Source organism: Taudactylus pleione, unplaced genomic scaffold (assembly GCF_031769625.1).
Source record: "Taudactylus pleione unplaced genomic scaffold, aTauple2 ptg000053l, whole genome shotgun sequence".
NCBI classification, from domain to species: Eukaryota; Metazoa; Chordata; class Amphibia; order Anura; family Myobatrachidae; genus Taudactylus; species Taudactylus pleione.
In genome coordinates this window covers 36,607,146-36,624,010 of record NW_028284455.1, presented here as the reverse complement: position 1 = coordinate 36,624,010, position 16,865 = coordinate 36,607,146, and the positions used below count along the sequence as shown (strand labels likewise).

At 42.4% G+C, this 16,865-nt stretch overlaps 1 protein-coding gene across 1 annotated transcript in view; it reads right to left on the bottom strand.

Moving 5' to 3' along the window:
* LOC148535369 (collagen alpha-6(VI) chain-like) overlaps positions 1–16,865 on the bottom strand; it is a 181,062-nt gene that overhangs the window by 99,487 nt on the left and 64,710 nt on the right. The window contains exons 20-24 of the mRNA XM_088462675.1: positions 11,371–11,433; positions 11,083–11,148; positions 9,273–9,326; positions 5,765–5,800; positions 5,230–5,292 (exon numbers count right to left, since the gene is read on the bottom strand). Coding sequence (XP_088318801.1) covers positions 5,230–5,292; positions 5,765–5,800; positions 9,273–9,326; positions 11,083–11,148; positions 11,371–11,433 — 282 coding nt within the window. The remainder of the gene's footprint in view (positions 1–5,229; positions 5,293–5,764; positions 5,801–9,272; positions 9,327–11,082; positions 11,149–11,370; positions 11,434–16,865) is intronic.

Sequence of the window (16,865 nt, the reverse complement as noted above, 5' to 3'; positions counted from 1 at the left end):
AATAAACGAGCGTATGTTTTGCTCGCTCGTTCAGACTTAGAGGTGTGAACAGACTGCAATGTGCGAACGGATCATTTGAATAGCCACCCCTTGTTTTTGAACGAACGACCGCAAATAGCGAACGGCTCTGAATGAGGGCCAAAGTTTTGTCAACTCTCTCCTTTGTACTCACTGACATTTCCTTCCAATTCGTAGATTTCTAAAATGGAATAAATTCATTTTTGTCCTCAAAATTCTACACACAATATCCCATAATGATAACATGTAAAAAGTTTTTTTTGATATTTTTACAAAATTAATAAAAAACATCAACTAAGAAATCACATATACATAAGCATTCACAACCTTTGCTCAATGCTTTGTTGATACACCTTTGAATATGATGCCACAAGCTTGGCACACCTATCTTTGGGCAGTTTCGCCCATTCCTCTTTGCAGCACCTCTCCTTTGATATCTTGGCTGTGTGCTTAGGGTCGTTGTCCTGCTGAAAGATTAACCGTCACCCCAGTCTGAGGGGAAGAGCGCTCTGGAGCAGGTTTTCATCCAGGATGTCTCTGTACATTGCTGCATTCATCTTTCCCTCTATCCTGTCTAGTCTCCCAGTTCCTGCCGCTGAAAAACATCCCCACAGCATGATGCTGCCACTACCATGCTTCACTGTAGAGATGGTATTGGCCTGGTGATGAGCGGTGCCTGGTTTCCTCCAAACATAACGCCTGGCATTCACGTCAAATAGTTCTTATTTTTATTTTTGTTTCTCATGGTCTGAGAGTCCTTCAGGTGCATTTTGGCAAACTCCAGATGGGCTGCCATGTGCTTTTTACTAAGGAGTGGCTTCCGTCTGGCCACTCTACCGTACAGGCCTGATTGGTGGATTGCTGCAGAGATGGTTGTCCTTCTGGAAGGTTCTTCTCTCTCCACAGAGGAATGCTGTAGCTCTGATAGAGTGACCATCAGGTTGTTGGTCACCTCGCTGGGCCCTTCTCCCTTAATCGCTCAGTTTAAACGGCCGGCCAACTCTAGGAAGAGTCCTGGTGGTTCCGGACTTCTTCCATTTACGGATGATGTAGGCCACTGTGGTCATTGGGACCTTCAAAGCTGCAGATATTTTTCTGTACCCTTCTCCAGATTTGTGCCTCGATACAATCCTGTCTCGGAGGTCTACAGACAATTCCGTGGACCTCATGCTTGGTTTGTGCTCTGACATGCACTGTCAAGCGTGGGCCCTTATATAGATAGGTGTATGCTTTTCTAAATCATGTCCAATCAATTGAATTTACCACAGGTGGACTCCAATTAAGCTGTAGGAACATCTTAAGGATGATCAGTGGAAGCAGGATGCACCTGAGCTAAGTTTTGAGCTTCATGGCAAAGGCTGTGAATACTTATGTGCATGTGATCTCTTAGTGTTTTTTTTTTTTATTAAATTTGCAAAAATCTCAAAAAAACTTTTTACACGTTGTCATTATGGGGAATTGTGTGTAGAATTTTGAGGACAAAAATAAATTTATTCCATTTTGGAATAAGGCTGTAACATAACAAAATGTGGAAAAAGTGAAGCGTATTAAACACTTTCTGGATGCACTGTATATACATATACAGTGCATATATGGGGAGAAGTAGAAGATAAATAAGCACTACCTGGATATTATTTTATACAGTAATACACACGATATACAATATCTAATCGCGCTTTCCTATCTGGTTATAGGTGTCAGCTATCTCAAGGAAAAGAAAACAATGGTAGTCTGCTGTTATGCTCGGGAGTGTTTTAAAAGTGAACTTGGTGTACAGCGACAGATAATGCTTATAAGGTAGAAAATAAATAAAATCATACAATAGTGGGTGTCAGTCTAGAAGTGTGCATTGATCTAATGGAATATAAACAAAGATAAAATCAATAAAAAAGAGAGGGAATGGGAGCTGGATATAAGGTAGTGTAATGAAAGTGTCAGTGCAATCCGTGCAACCATAAATTACAACATATAAACAAAATATTTTAATTAATACAAAAGTGTAGCTGTTAATAGGATCACTAGTTACTTGTATCTAGGATATGTCATATAAGTAATAAATGTAGATAAAAGGAATACTATCCAATTTTTAGTAGTATTCCAGTCAATTTTGACTACCTCACAGTTCATAATATTATTTTCACCAAAATTGGCCAAAGGCTGACTGGCTAAACTAAGCAACTGAGAGGCAGCACGAACACATGGCAGTTTAAAAGAATATAGCACATCTAGGAAACTGAGTGGCACTGCAGAGGCAGACAGGATGGTAGTTTAATATAAAACTATACAATGCTATAGAATACAAGAAAAGAGTGAGTGTGAATCAGCGCACACAGAAGATAACCATGTTAATATTATCAATTACAGAGCTAAATATTTAGTGCCTATAGTTAGGGACTTATATTGTAGCTGGGACTAAGGGTCTGATTCAGACCCGCTCGTAAGGGCTGGCCGCTTGCAGGTAATGTGGGCGTTTTTTTTTTTTGGTCGCCTGTCACTAGCAAAGCTGTGGGAGCCCACCCAAAGCTTATGCGAGCGGCAAGGAGCCCGTCGCGATAATTGCGACCATCAGCCTTGCGACGAAACCCTGTGGTAGGGTCTCGGCTGCCTCAAGGCCGAGTCGACTTCCTGCTCTAATAGAGCAGGAAATCCACTACTGACATCAGTTGTGATGTCAGTAGGTCCTCCCTCAAACGCCAGGCGTTCCTAAGAAAACGCCTGCGTTTGGCCAACCACCCCCCCCTACCCGCCTACAAAACTGGGCGAGCTGTCATTCACCATCAACAGCCGCCCCCGTCTTGTAACGAGCCCTGTAGCGACTGAACTTCAGTCGCTCGACGGGGCTCGCGCATGCACACGCCGGACGCGGCACATGCGCAGATTACAAACATCGAACCCCTTGCGAAAGCTTTGCGCTCGCGAGCGGCTTTGAATCAGGCCATAAGTACCATAATAATAATTGTATTAAAATCATTAAATACTCACCTTATCCTATTTATTTTGAAAAAAAAAAAAACCACGGGAGTATCCTCAACATATAAAACCCAATGCAGTGGACAACATTTGTAATTCACTTATTCTACTTTAGAGATACACTTTTTTCTATTTATTTCAATACTTCGCTGGACATTATATTATTATATTATACACATATATTAATGTATATCAATAAATGCTAAGTTTTACCCACAAGGGGTGCTCTCAGTGAACAATAAAATACAAAAAAACAGATATTTAGCTCTGTAATTGATAATATTAACATGGTTATATTCTGTGTGCTCTGATTTACACCATAAATGCGTACCCTCCCAGTTTTCGCGGGAGGCTCCCAGTTTTTCTGGTAACTCCCAGCACCCCTGGAAGGGTAGGCACTTCTCCTGCATTCTGTCCACTTCCTAGTGAAGTGGGCAGAATGGGGAGAATTTCCGTGGTGCTTAATGTAGGGGGCAGCACTTAATGAGGTGATTCTCAGTGAATCATATCATTTAGCCTACCCCCTATTTAAATTTAAGCCAATCGCGACAATTTGCCACGAAGGGTGCATGGCTTAATGATGTGACCCGTCAGGCCCTGCTTCCGTCACAGCCCACCTGCTTCTCCTACCAAGGCTTCTCCCTGGGAGGACAAGCCAAAGGTAGGAAACTATGATTTAAATCGTGCAGGTGTATGGCCAGCAGTACACTCACTCTTTTCTTCTATTCAACAATCTAATAACCCCACAAGCTGATACCACTGCACAAGACAGAGTGATTATTCTGGTCTGTGTAGCAACTTAATCCTACATCTACTAAACCACATTGTCCAGTGTTAAGTCCACCTTTATGAGCAATGGTTTATAATTTATATAGCTACAGAAGAATGCAGGCTCATGACCCATTTTTGTACAGCTATTTGAACTTGTTTTTCTTGCTTATACTTGGAGGCTTTGGGTGACGTCACAGTTCAAGACAATGAAAGGGTGTGCTTCATAATTATACATTTGCTCCATATATACCTGCTCCAACGCTTAGATGCTGCAACTCTATCCTGAGATTTCCACCTTTTAGTTTCTTTACTTTTTATGGTAGATCTAGGAGCCCTGTGTTTGTGGTCCCAGTTATTTATAAAGAGTCCCTCAACCTCAATCTACTCCTAAATAATCTGTAGGGCCAGCACAGTAAATGACCTGATCCAGGGTATCTGCCTGGCCTTAGTGACTGTTCTCTCTGTGCAACATGTTGAGTCACAAATATTTGGGTAATGTATGTGACTCTACATGTTGGCTGCCTCCTCCTGGAGGGGGTGGGGCTATGTGGAGGTGGGCGGGGTCTGGGGCAGCTGGGGCAGAGCCACGTTATGCAATCCTGAGATTACCAGCATTGTGAAGCAGGGCGGAGCCACGATGATGCAAATTGCGTAATTGTCCATCTGTGCTGCCCACTTTCCAACCTATGGGAGACTTGTTCCCGTCAGGGAGCGCCACCCCATTTTCTGTAGCCTCCAGACTATTCCAGGAAGGTAGGGACGTATGATTCAAACATCTTTATAATATCATGTACTTTATATTGTTTTTAATATGTGGTTGAAATAGTTGATTATATTAAAGTCTGTAATAACGCAATAACAGTTAACATTCAACTTGATGGCCACTCAGGATAATTTGTGCTTGGTTCTCCCTCTCCTTCCAGCTAGCAAATCCAAGGCCACAACTGAAAACCGCATTGAGTGTTGGTTATATTTAACATAGCTCAACATTTACAACAGGTAAGTGCCCAACAATTACAACAGTTAAGTCACAGTGCAAGGGGCTAAGGTGGATGAGGGCATAATATCTTAGGGGCTAATTCTAAGTTGGAAGCAAAACCAAAAAAAAAAAAGTAACTTTGCACCTGGACAGACCATATAGCAATGCAAGTGGGCACAAATACTGTATATTAGATGCTGGGTAAATACTGACTGTTCACAAATGCTGGGCAGCTTTATTTTTACACTGCAATTTAGAATTCAGTTTGGACACTGCACTCTCTGCGCACATTTTAAATTCCCCACACACAGTGCAGCATGGTTTTGCCCAGGTGCAATGTTCCCTGCTCTTTTTATTATTTTCTTTTTTTTGTCCAGTCAGGAGTTTTGGTTAGCATTTGTTTATAAATGGGATGAAATATCTATTCCATTGATTAAACATATAAAAAATATGTTTAATATAATATGAAATTAACATGGTTACAAATTTACCTGAGGCCCGTTCATGCCATGATCACCTAGAAAGCCGGGGGCACCAGGATCACCTTTGAGACCCTGCAGGCAAAAATTTATGTTATTTACAGTACATAGTTAGAAATAATTGTATTCATCAGTATACAGAACACAAATGTAATTTTTGTGGTGCTTAGAAATTAGAATATATAGTACTTTGAACAGTAAGTAGTGGAGTTAGGGGGAGGGTTAAGGGTTAGGGTTAGGCAGTGTAGGGGGAGGGTTAGAGTTAGGCATTAGGGGAGGAGAGTTACCTGCGGGGCATTTAGGCTTAGGCACTGGGGAGAGAGTTAGGTTTAGGCAGTGGGGAGGGAGGGTGAGGTTTAGGGGCAGGGAGAGGGGTAGGGTTAGGATACTGACTGACAAGTGTCGGTATCCTAACCCTGTCGGGATGCCAGCATCGGGATACTGAATGCTGGGATCCCGAGGGCTGGCATCCCATACCCAGCCCTTGTGAGAGGTTGCCAGACACTGTTTATGTACAATGTTTAAAATGGAATCTGTAAAAGCATACCAAAGGTCCAGGAGAGCCTCTTCTGCCAGGAAGTCTCTGGAATAAAAATAGTTTGTGTGGTATCAATATTAGTTTCTGTTTGATCATATGAACACTTATACAAGGGATTTCTGGACAAAACCTTTTACATTGCTACCCAGTGAGTTTCAGCAATTGGATGTTTACTTTATGACACACGCTTCTCACCAATCACGTCATCACTGCAGAACAAGTTGTCGGGTTAGCAGTGGAAAGCAGTCTTAATGAGTCATAGTAGGGAGACTTCAGGCATTGCTTTCTGGGGAAAATATTCACATAAATCCAAATAGTAGGTGCTTAACTAATCTTGACTCCAACCAGCTGTCATTACAGTTACAAATGGGTTCTCATCATCTTTGTCCCATCTGTTCCCAAGTTTGTCCCCACCCAGGTGCAGGGGCGTGTAACCATCGGCAGGAAACTATTAATGGTTTCTCCCACCAATGGCCAACCATGCTCTATTAGTCACTGAGCAATTGGCAGGTCAGATTTGGGGGTGGGACTTTGTGGGTCACGCCAGAAGGTGGAGCTATGCTCTGTGTCCAGGTACCAGGGAGGGGAACAAAAAGACAGTGTAGGGCTTTGTGCCATCAAAGGAAGAGAAACAATGGACCTCCACTATCGATGACAAAATCATCGACCATTGGTGCTTAACCATCAATGGTTGGTAAGCATCAATGGTCGATCGCCATCCCTAGTGTCTGTATATGCCTGATCAGGAGAAAGTTGGTTAGTCAGTGTGTCTCCCTGACCTGTCAGTACGGCTGTCGCTCTGCCCTGCTTGTGTTTCTGTCCTGTCAGTGAGTCTGGGTCCCAGTTCTGTCAGGAGCCCCTGCACAAGCTACAGTAGGTTACTTTTAAGGTGCAGAGTGTATGTGAAATATTGGCTGTGACTGTATATATGTACGTTTACTGTATTTATTTATTTAGGGCCGAAACACACTAGTACTAGTCTATGTACTAAGCCTTGGAGAGAGATAAAGTAACAACCAATCAACTCCTGTCACTTTACAGGCTGTGTTTGAAAAATTACAGTTAGGCGCTGACTGGTTGGTACATTATCTCTGTCCAAGGCTTAGTTTATAGACCCATAGGTAACCATGTAAACATACAACAATAGCATTTTAGTTCCAGACAAGTCAGCAGCAAAGCAGTGGTGTCCCTCCACTGGGTGACACCTGGTGTGGTCAGTAGAGTAGTGTGCGCAGCTACTAATATCAATGTCAAGTAAGTTCTGCACCTCAGTGCTCATGAGAAAAAGCTGTGCATTATGCAAATATTGAATCCTCTATTGTAAATCATTACCAGTCTACAACATTTTGATCCTAGGATGTTTACAAAGAAAATGGATCTCAGACTGCACATTCTGGACATATATATATAATTGGAGGTGCTACCTGTGGAGACCATTGATATATACACAAAGAAGAAATACAGGTGCACAACTCCAAATTAACTGATTATATATAAATAAATACATTTTGCAGTAAATACAATAGAGGTATTTGGCATAATCTTGGCCAAGCTTATGGGCCTGCCCACCATATCCGGGTAACCTCTTGGGCAGGTCCCTAACATACTAAGGCTCAAATCCAGAGCGCAGGACACCCCCAAACTAGCCCAGCCAATCCACCCCAAAGCACCGCTCTAATAAGAAAAGTGAAGTGTTAAGAGCAGCCGCTGGCCACATATAAAGCATAAAAATAAAAAAGTGAAATACATATATATAAAGGAAACAGACAGTGAAGTATTAAAATGTGTTAAAGGAAAATGTGTTATACTGCGGTGCACTGAAGCAGATCAGCAAAGCAATCTGGGGGGACCCACACCCCAAAAATGAACCAAAGCTGCACTACACAGTCTAAATATTAGCAGGACTTACCTATTATTGTGCCTCTGACTGGTGTGCATATTACATTGCCAGACTCCATGCTGTAACCAATGTAGTAGAAGTGCTAGTCTGAGTGGGAAGTGGCTCAGGCTTCCCAGGTGTGCAAATCAATGCACTAATTAGTTTACAAAGAAAATGGATCTCAGACTGCACATTCTGGACATATATATATATATATTTGGAGGTGCTGCCTGTGGATACCATTGATATATGTCCAGAATGTGCAGTCTGAGATCCATTTTCTTTGTAAACTAATTAGTGCATTGATTTGCACACCTGGGAAGCCTGAGCCACTTCCCACTCAGACTAGCACTTCTACTACATTGGTTACAGCATGGAGTCTGGCAATGTAATATGCACACCAGTCAGAGGCACAATAATAGGTAAGTCCTGCTAATATTTAGACTGTGTAGTGCAGCTTTGGTTCATTTTTGGGGTGTGGGTCCCCCTAGATTGCTTTGCTGATCTGCTTCAGGGCACTGCAGTATAACACATTTTCCTTTAACACATTTTAATACTTCACTGTCTGTTTCTTTTATATATATGTATTTCACTTTTTTATTTTTATGCTTTATATGTGGCCAGCGGCTGCTCTTAACACTTCACTTTTCTTATTAGAGCGGTGCTTTGGGGTGGATTGGCTGGGCTAGTTTGGGGGTGTCCCGCGCTCTGGATTTGAGCCTTAGTATGTTAGGGAGCTGTCCGACAAGAGCTTACCCGGATATGGTGGGCAGGCCCATAAGCTTGGCCAAGATTATGCCAAATACCTCTATTGTATTTACTGCAAAATGTATTTATTTATATATAATCAGTTAATTTGGAGTTGTGCACCTGTATTTCTTCTTTGTGTATATATCAATGGTCTCCACAGGTAGCACCTCCAATTATATATATATGTCCAGAATGTGCAGTCTGAGATCCATTTTCTTTGTAAAGTAATTAGTGCATTGATTTGCACACCTGGGAAGCCTGAGCCACTTCCCACTCAGAATAGCACTTCTACTACATTGGTTACAGCATGGAGTCTGGCAATGTAATATGCACACCAGTCAGAGGCACAATAATAGGTCAGTCCTGCTATTATTTAGACTGTGTAGTGCAGCTTTGGTTCATTTTTGGGGTGTGGGTCCCCCTAGATTGCTTTGCTGATCTGCTTCAGTGCACCGCAGTATAACACATTTTCCTTTAACACATTTTAATACTTCACTGTCTGTTTCCTTTATATATATGTATTTCACTTTTTTATTTTTATGCTTTATATGTGGCCAGCGGCTGCTCTTAACACTTCACTTTTCTTATTAGAGCGGTGCTTTGGGGTGGATTGGCTGGGCTAGTTTGGGGGTGTCCTGCGCTCTGGATTTGAGCCTTAGTATGTTAGGGACCTGCCCGACAAGAGGTTACCCGGATATGGTGGGCAGGCCCATAAGCTTGGCCAAGATTATGCCAAATACCTCTATTGTATTTACTGCAAAATTTATTTATTTATATATATAATCAGTTAATTTGGAGTGATCCTAGAATGATCAAAGAACTTCTCTACGACGTCTAATATCCATAGTATTTCCAATAGGCATTATACATATATACTTTATATCTTACTCCAATTCTTTTATCACCAGGTTCTCCTGGAGTTCCTTCTTGTCCAGGGTTACCCTACAAAGAAAAAAAAAAAAGAAAAATTAACGCAATATTATAATAGCATAATAAAATCATTTCGATAAAATGATTAAAACTCCAGCAGCACAATATGATAAATACAATTAGGACTATAGTTCTGGGTTTTGAGGGACTCCATTCATTAGTGATTGTGAGACTACTGCAGGTGATTGCAGGAATCTTGGAGAAATATGAATGGTGTATAAAGTGATTTTGTACAATAATAAACATTTGCATTGGGTTTAAGAGGGTTGTGAAAGCGATTAACATTTCACTCTTTTATACCCCTTTTACACCAAACAAATAACCCGGGTTATTGTCAGGTCGATCCGGGTTGAGGCTCTGTGTGAACGACTCCCAACAAAAAAACCCGGGTCGATTTACCGGGCAATCTTACTCGGGTTGAGAGCAGGGTTAAAAACGGGTTATTCCCGGGTCATGAGGCAGTGTATACGGGTGCTACCCTGCTTATTTGACCTGGCTAGCTCCGAAAGATGCTGATTGGAGCTTCTGGGGCACTGGCAGATGATGTAATTTGTCAGTGCCCTGCATAGAGAGACACACATGAAGCCATCGCTTGCCTGCCTAACCTCCTGCACCACAGCAGCCTGACCAGCAGCCACAAAAGCAGGCAGGCACACAGCCTGCCATAGCCAGAACTGCAGCCTGCACCACAGCCTGACCAGCAGCCACAAACACAGGCTGATACACAGCCTGCTACAGCCAGAACAGCAACCTGTAGCAATGCTGTAAGCAGTCCCCACCCTTCTCTTTTGTTGCCTTTTGTGACCATCTTTGTCAGACCTTAAAACAAACCATTTTTAATTACTTCTATAGAGAAAAGCAGGGATTACCCGGGTTCAGTGTAAACGGGGCAAACCCGGGAATAACCCGGGTCGAGTTGCAGTGTAAACGGGGTCTGAAGCCGAGTACGACCCGGGATTGACCAGTGTTCAAATTCCAGGGTCGGACCCGGGATTTTGGTGTAAAAGGGGTATTAGATACTCATTTGTTACTCTATACACATTCGGGTAATCTGGTTCCATCAGTGCCTGAGCCTAGTAAGAAACCTATATTGCTTCATGAATGATTCAGCCCCACATTCACTACAGTATCAACCATAATACAGTTCAACGTATTCAGCATCACAAAACTCTTAACACCAGCAACTCTACATACACCTCAAATCTTTTCTAACTTCATTATAAGCTCTTTCATGGAGGCCCTCCCTACCCTTTGTTTTCACCTCTGCATTTGTTGGTCTACCTTTTTTTATCCCTATTTTATATATGCTTGGCTTCCCCAACTTATCAGTGCTCAAGAACAAAATCATTTGTAAATCTTTTTATCATCAGCTGGGGATATGAATTCAATTTGGAAAAAAGGAGTAGCATTTAATTGTTCAAAAGATGTAATTTTGCAACTTCAAAAATGTTTGATAAGACTGTTGCAACTGTGCATGAAATGATGTGTTTTCAGATGTTTGAGTTATTGACCAATACGTAAAAAACAAAAATGTAATGTTCTTCCATCTGTGTAGAAATGCTCTTATCCTCACACTGACCCCCATCCTACACTTAAGGCATATTATTTAAGGAGGCGGAGAGAGTAATTAGTAGGAGTCTTACTGGAAGTCATGGACGCTTGATAACGTTATCTGGAGGCTGAATGCTGCACTGTTTATTTTCTACAAGTTAGGTGACAGCTTAATGGGAATATAACTTATGTAATGACCAAGAAGTTAGATTCTTACCTCAATCCCAGGATCTCCTTTGACACCTTTGGGTCCAGAAACAGTACTGTGAGTTCCAGGCTCTCCCTGTAAGTAAAGGCTTATGTATTAGTAGAAACTATGGATAAAATAAGCATGACATAAGCATCATAAAATAACAATATATTATACAGTTATTATTTTCAATGTTTTAAAGCAATCTGTTAATACATATCTTTGTATTGCAGCATTCAGTACATATTGACATACTGAATGTTAAAGTAAGTTGAATTACAAACCATGGCAAGTAACAAACATGGATTTACTTACTGCGTTGCCTTTGTGACCTTTATTTCCTCGTTCTCCTGGAGTTCCCCTTAATCCAGGACTACCCTGTTATGGAAATGAATCAAAAATAGACACATTTACAATAATGGAGTAGTGTTATTCAACACTGCAAGCTGAAGAATAGGTCTGTCACCCTAACACTTATTGGACTTGGACCAGTTGAGAGCTACTGTCTGCAATATATGTGTAGTTAGGGATATGATAAAGTGTCTCCAGCCCAATTTCTCTCCCCCTGTACCCTCTAATCTGCTTTTCATGAGCCAAACAAAACTGAACCACTCCCAAGCTTAACATCCCAATTCCCTCACCTTTTGAAATGGTTTTCTTGTGTAGAAGAGAATATAAACTAAGAAATTTACAGTAAGCATTATAAAGTCCCATGATGTTTATCTTAATGTAGAGACTGTACCTTGTTTTAGTATAAACTGCAAGAACAAGTATACAGTAGATTTAGAATATTTTAGGCTAACATATCATACTTAGATCCAGTGGCAGATTTTACCTAGGGTCTGCAGGGCTGCAGCCTCCCCCAAATAATATCTGCAACCCACAGGGACTGCCTAGCAGTGACAGTGACTTCCCATTGGAAGTGCTCCCTGCTATTCACAACTGGACATCAATTCCAGGGGAAGGTGGTTTCTCTCCCCATGGGGCTGCCAGTCCAAATTGCGATAGCAGAGAGCACTTCCTGAGAGGCCACTCGCTTGCTATTACAGCAGCCCTTACCAGCTCCTAAGGTTTTCAATTGCTTTACACAGGGCCTACAATGCTGTTAAGATGACCCTGAGAGTATTAAATTAGCATTTTTTCCCCTAGCTCACTAATCACTCCCCCCTCCCCATGTTTGCAGGGCCGGATTAAGGCTTGTGGGGGCCCTGGGGCAACCACCAAGCCACAGGAGTCTACCCCCCCTCCCCCGCCACACGTTAAACACGCACACACATATAATATATATGTAGAAAACATATATTTATAAAACATACACACTAACACACACATATACAGTATACACACTAACACATATACATACACAGTATACAGTACACACACTAGCACATATATACACATTAACAGATACATACACACTAACACATATACAGTATATATACACACACTAACACATACTGTATATACAATAACACATACACACATACATAGTATACACACACTAACACATATACATGCACATATATAAATAATAAAACAGTGCATATACTGTACACACTTACATTCTATGCAGCTGCTAATCAGTAAATTAGGCCACGCTGGAAAATGGCAGTGGCGGGCATTTTTCTGGCGTTCTCCGCAGATGCAGTAGACTCTGGGCATACTCTAGTGCCCGGAGTCTACTGCGCATGCGCAGAAAACCAGAAAAATGGCCACAGCGGCCATTTTCCAGTATTCTGGGCAGCGCAGACACCCGACGTGGGACCACGGACAGGTAAGTCTAAAATAATATGGGTGTAGTGTGTGCGGTGCGGGGCCCCCCATTATAGATACACCACTGCGACCGACCCTGTCACCCTCCCCTTAATCCGGCCCTGCATGTTTGTGTGTCAGGTCTGTATCCTTTGCCCATTTTCTCTTTTTTTTTTAACTTGTTCTAGCATTACCACCTTTCCTCTTTCCCTTTATGGGTTATCTGTTGCCCTACCTTTCCTCGGTGCTTTACTTTTTTGACTAGACTCTCTCCTCTGTCTAGTGCGTCAGTGTAAGTTACTCACTTTACCCTTTGTATTATTTTTTTTCTCTCTGATGCAGTGAGTAGAGGTAATATTGTGATGTTTACAGTACAGTGTAGCTTATAGAGGGGTCAATAATGTAGTGTAGGGTATAGAGGGGTCAGTAATGTAGTGCAGGGTATAGAGGGGTCAGTATTGTAGTGTTGGGTATAGAGGGATCAGTAATGTAGTGTAGGGTACAGAGGGGTCAGTAATGTATTGTAGGGTATAGAGGGGGCAGTAATGTAGTGTAGGGTATAGAAGGGGCAGTAATGTAGTGCAGGGTATAGAGGGGTCAGTAATGTAGTGTTGGGTATAGAGGGATCAGTGATGTATTGTAGGCTATAGAGGGGTCAGTAATGTATTGTAGGGTATAGAGGGGGCAGTAATGTAGTGTAGGGTATAGAAGGGGCAGTAATGTAGTGTAGGGTATAGAGGGATCAGTTAGTAGGGTATAGAGGGGTCAGCAATGTAGTGCAGGGTATAGAGGGGTCAGTAATGTAGTGTTGGGTATAGAGGGATCAGTAATGTAGTGTAGGGTATAGAGGGGTCAGTAGTGTAGTTTATAGAGGGGTCAGTAATGTAGTGTAGGGTATAGAGGGGTCAGTAATGTAGTGCAGGGTATAGAGGGGTCAGTATTGTAGTGTTGGGTATAGAGAGATCAGTAATGTAGTGTCTCGTATAGAGGGATCAGTAATGTAGTGTAGGGTATAGAGGGGTCAGTAATGTATTGTAGGGTATAGAGGGGGCAGTAATGTAATGTAGGGTATAGAAGGGGCAGTAATGTAGTGTAGGGTATAGAGGGATCAGTTAGTAGGGTATAGAGGGGTCAGTAATGTAGTGCAGGGTATAGAGGGGTCAGTAATGTAGTGTTGGGTATAGAGGGATCAGTAATGTAGTGTTGGGTATAGAGGGATCAGTAATGTAGTGTAGGGTATAGAGGGGTCAGTAATGTAGTGTAGGATATAGAGGGGGCAGTAATGTAGTGCAGGGTATAGAGGGGTCAGTAATGTAGTGTTGGGTATAGAGGGATCAGTAATATAGTGTAGGGTATAGAGGGGTCAGTAGTGTAGTGTATAGAGGGGTCAGTAATGTATTGTAGGGTATAGAGGGGGCAGTAATGTAGTGTAGGGAATAGAAGGGTCAGTAATGTAGTGTAGGGTAAAAAGGGGTCAGTAATGTAGTGTAGGGTATAGAAGGGTCAGTAATGTAGTGTAGGGTATAGAGGGGGCCGTAATGTAGTGTTCGGTATAGAGGGGGCAGTAATGTAGTGTAGGGAATAGAAGGGTCAGTAATGTAGTGTAGGGTATAGAGAGGTCAGTAATGTAGTGTAGGGTATAGAAGGGTCAGTAATGTAGTGTAGGGTATAGAGGGGGCCGTAATGTAGTGTTTGGTATAGAGGGATCAGTAATGTAGTGTTGGGTATAGAGGGGTCAGTAGTGTAGTGAACGGTATAGAGGGGGTAGTGATGCAGTGAACGGTATAGAGGGGTCAATAATGTATTGTAGGGTATAGAGGGGTTAGTAATGTATTGTAGGTTATAGAGGGGTCAATAATGTATTGTAGGGTATAGAGGGGACAATAATGTATTGTAGGGTATAGATGGGTCAGTAATGTAGTGTAGGGTATAGAGGGGTTAGTAATGTAGTGAAGGGTATAGAGGGGACAATAATGTATTGTAGGGTATAGAGGGGTCAGTAATGTAGTGTAGGGTATAGAGGGGTCAGTAGTGTAGGGTATAGAGGGGTCAGTAATGTAGTGTAGGGTATAGAGGGGGCAGTAATGTAGTGCAGGGTATAGAGGGGTCAGTAGTGTAGTGTATAGAGGGGTCAGTAATGTATTGTAGGGTATAGAGGGGGCAGTAATGTAGTGTAGGGAATAGAAGGGTCAGTAATGTAGTGTAGGGTAAAAAGGGGTCAGTAATGTAGTGTTGGGTATAGAGGGATCAGTAATGTAGTGTCTCGTATAGAGGGATCAGTAATGTAGTGTCTCGTATAGAGGGGTCAGTAATGTAGGGTATAGAGGGGTCAGTAATGTATTGTAGTTTATAGAGGGGGCAGTAATGTATTGTAGGGTATAGAAGGGTCATTAATGTAGTGTAGGGTAAAAAGGGGTCAGTAATGTAGTGTAAGGTATAGAGAGGTCAGTAATGTGTGTAGGGTATAGAAGGGTCAGTAATGTAGTGTAGGATATAGAGGGGTCAGTAATTTAGTGTAGGGTATAGAAGGGTCAGTAGTGTAGGGTATAGAGGGATCAGTAATGTATTGTAGGGTATAGAGGGGGAAGTAATGTAGTGTAGGGTATAGAAGGGTCAGTAATGTAGTGTAGGGTATAGAGGTGGCCGTAATGTAGTGTAGGGTATAGAAGGGTCAGTAATGTAGTGTAGGATAAAGAGGGGTCAGTGATGTAGTTTAGGGTATAGAGGGATCAGTAATGTAATGTAGGGTATAGAGGGGTCAGTAGTGTAGGGTATAGAGGGGGCAGTAATGTAGTGTAGGGTTTAGAAGGGTCAGTAATGTAGTGTAGGGTAAAGAGGGGTCAGTGATGTAGTGTAGGGTATAGAGGGGTCAGTAGTGTAGGGTATAGAGGGGTCAGTAATGTAATGTAGGGTATAGAGGGGGCAGTAATGTAGTGTAGGGTATAGAAGGGTCAGTAATGTAGTGTAGGGTATAGGGGGCCAGTAATGTAGTGTAGGGTAAAGAGGGGTCAGTGATGTAGTGTAGGGTATAGAGGGATTAGTAATGTAGTGTAGGGTAAAGAGGGGTCAGTGATGTAGTGTAGGGTATAGAGGGGTCACTAATGTAGTGTAGGGTATAAAAGGGTCAGTAATGTAGTGTAGGGTATAGAGGGGTTAGTGATGTAACATAGGGTATAGAGAGTTCAGTAGTGTAGGATATAGAAGGGTCAATAATGTAGTGTATGGTATAGAGGGGTTAGTGATGTAATATACAGTACTAGAGAATTCAGTAGTGTAGGGTATATACTGGGGTCCATAATGTAGTGGTGGGTATAAAGGGTCAGTAATGTAGTGGTGGTCATAGAGGGGTCAGAAATATAGTGTATGGTATAGAGGGGTAAGTGAGGTAGTGTAGGGTATAGAGGGGTCAGTAATTTAGTGTAGGCTATAGCGGGGTCAGTAATGTAGTGTAGGGTATGGAGGGGTTAGTGATGTAACATAGGGTATAGAGAGTTCAGTAGTGTAGGATATAGTGGGGTCAATAATGTAGTGTAGGGTATAGATGGGTCAGTAGAGGGGTCAGTGACGTGATGTAGGGTATAGAGGGGTCATTAAAAATTACTAATCCCGTCACCTTATGCATTAAGCACATTACAACATACTAATGATAGGTATGTGAGCTATTGCACACATAATAGACCAGTACCCTTACGCATTAAGCATATTATAACTAGAGATGTTCTCGGATCCATTTTTTTAGATCTGAGATCCAAAATAATGGGTAGACCCGAATCAGGACTCTGGGCCTGATTCAGAGCCGGACGCTCTTTAAGAGCGCTCGCTCTGAATCAGGGCATTTTTTTTTTGCGGCCTCCTGGCCGCTCGCTAAGCTGTGGGTGACCACCCACAGCTTTTGCGGGCGGCCAGGTGATGATCACGATGGTCGCGACCATCGGAGCTTGCAACGAAACCCTTGTGGTAGGGTTTCGTCCGTCGCAAGCCCCAGAGAGTTTCCTGCTCTAACAGAGTGGTCCCTCCCACAAACGGCAGGCATTCCTTCGGGAATACCTCCGTTTGTG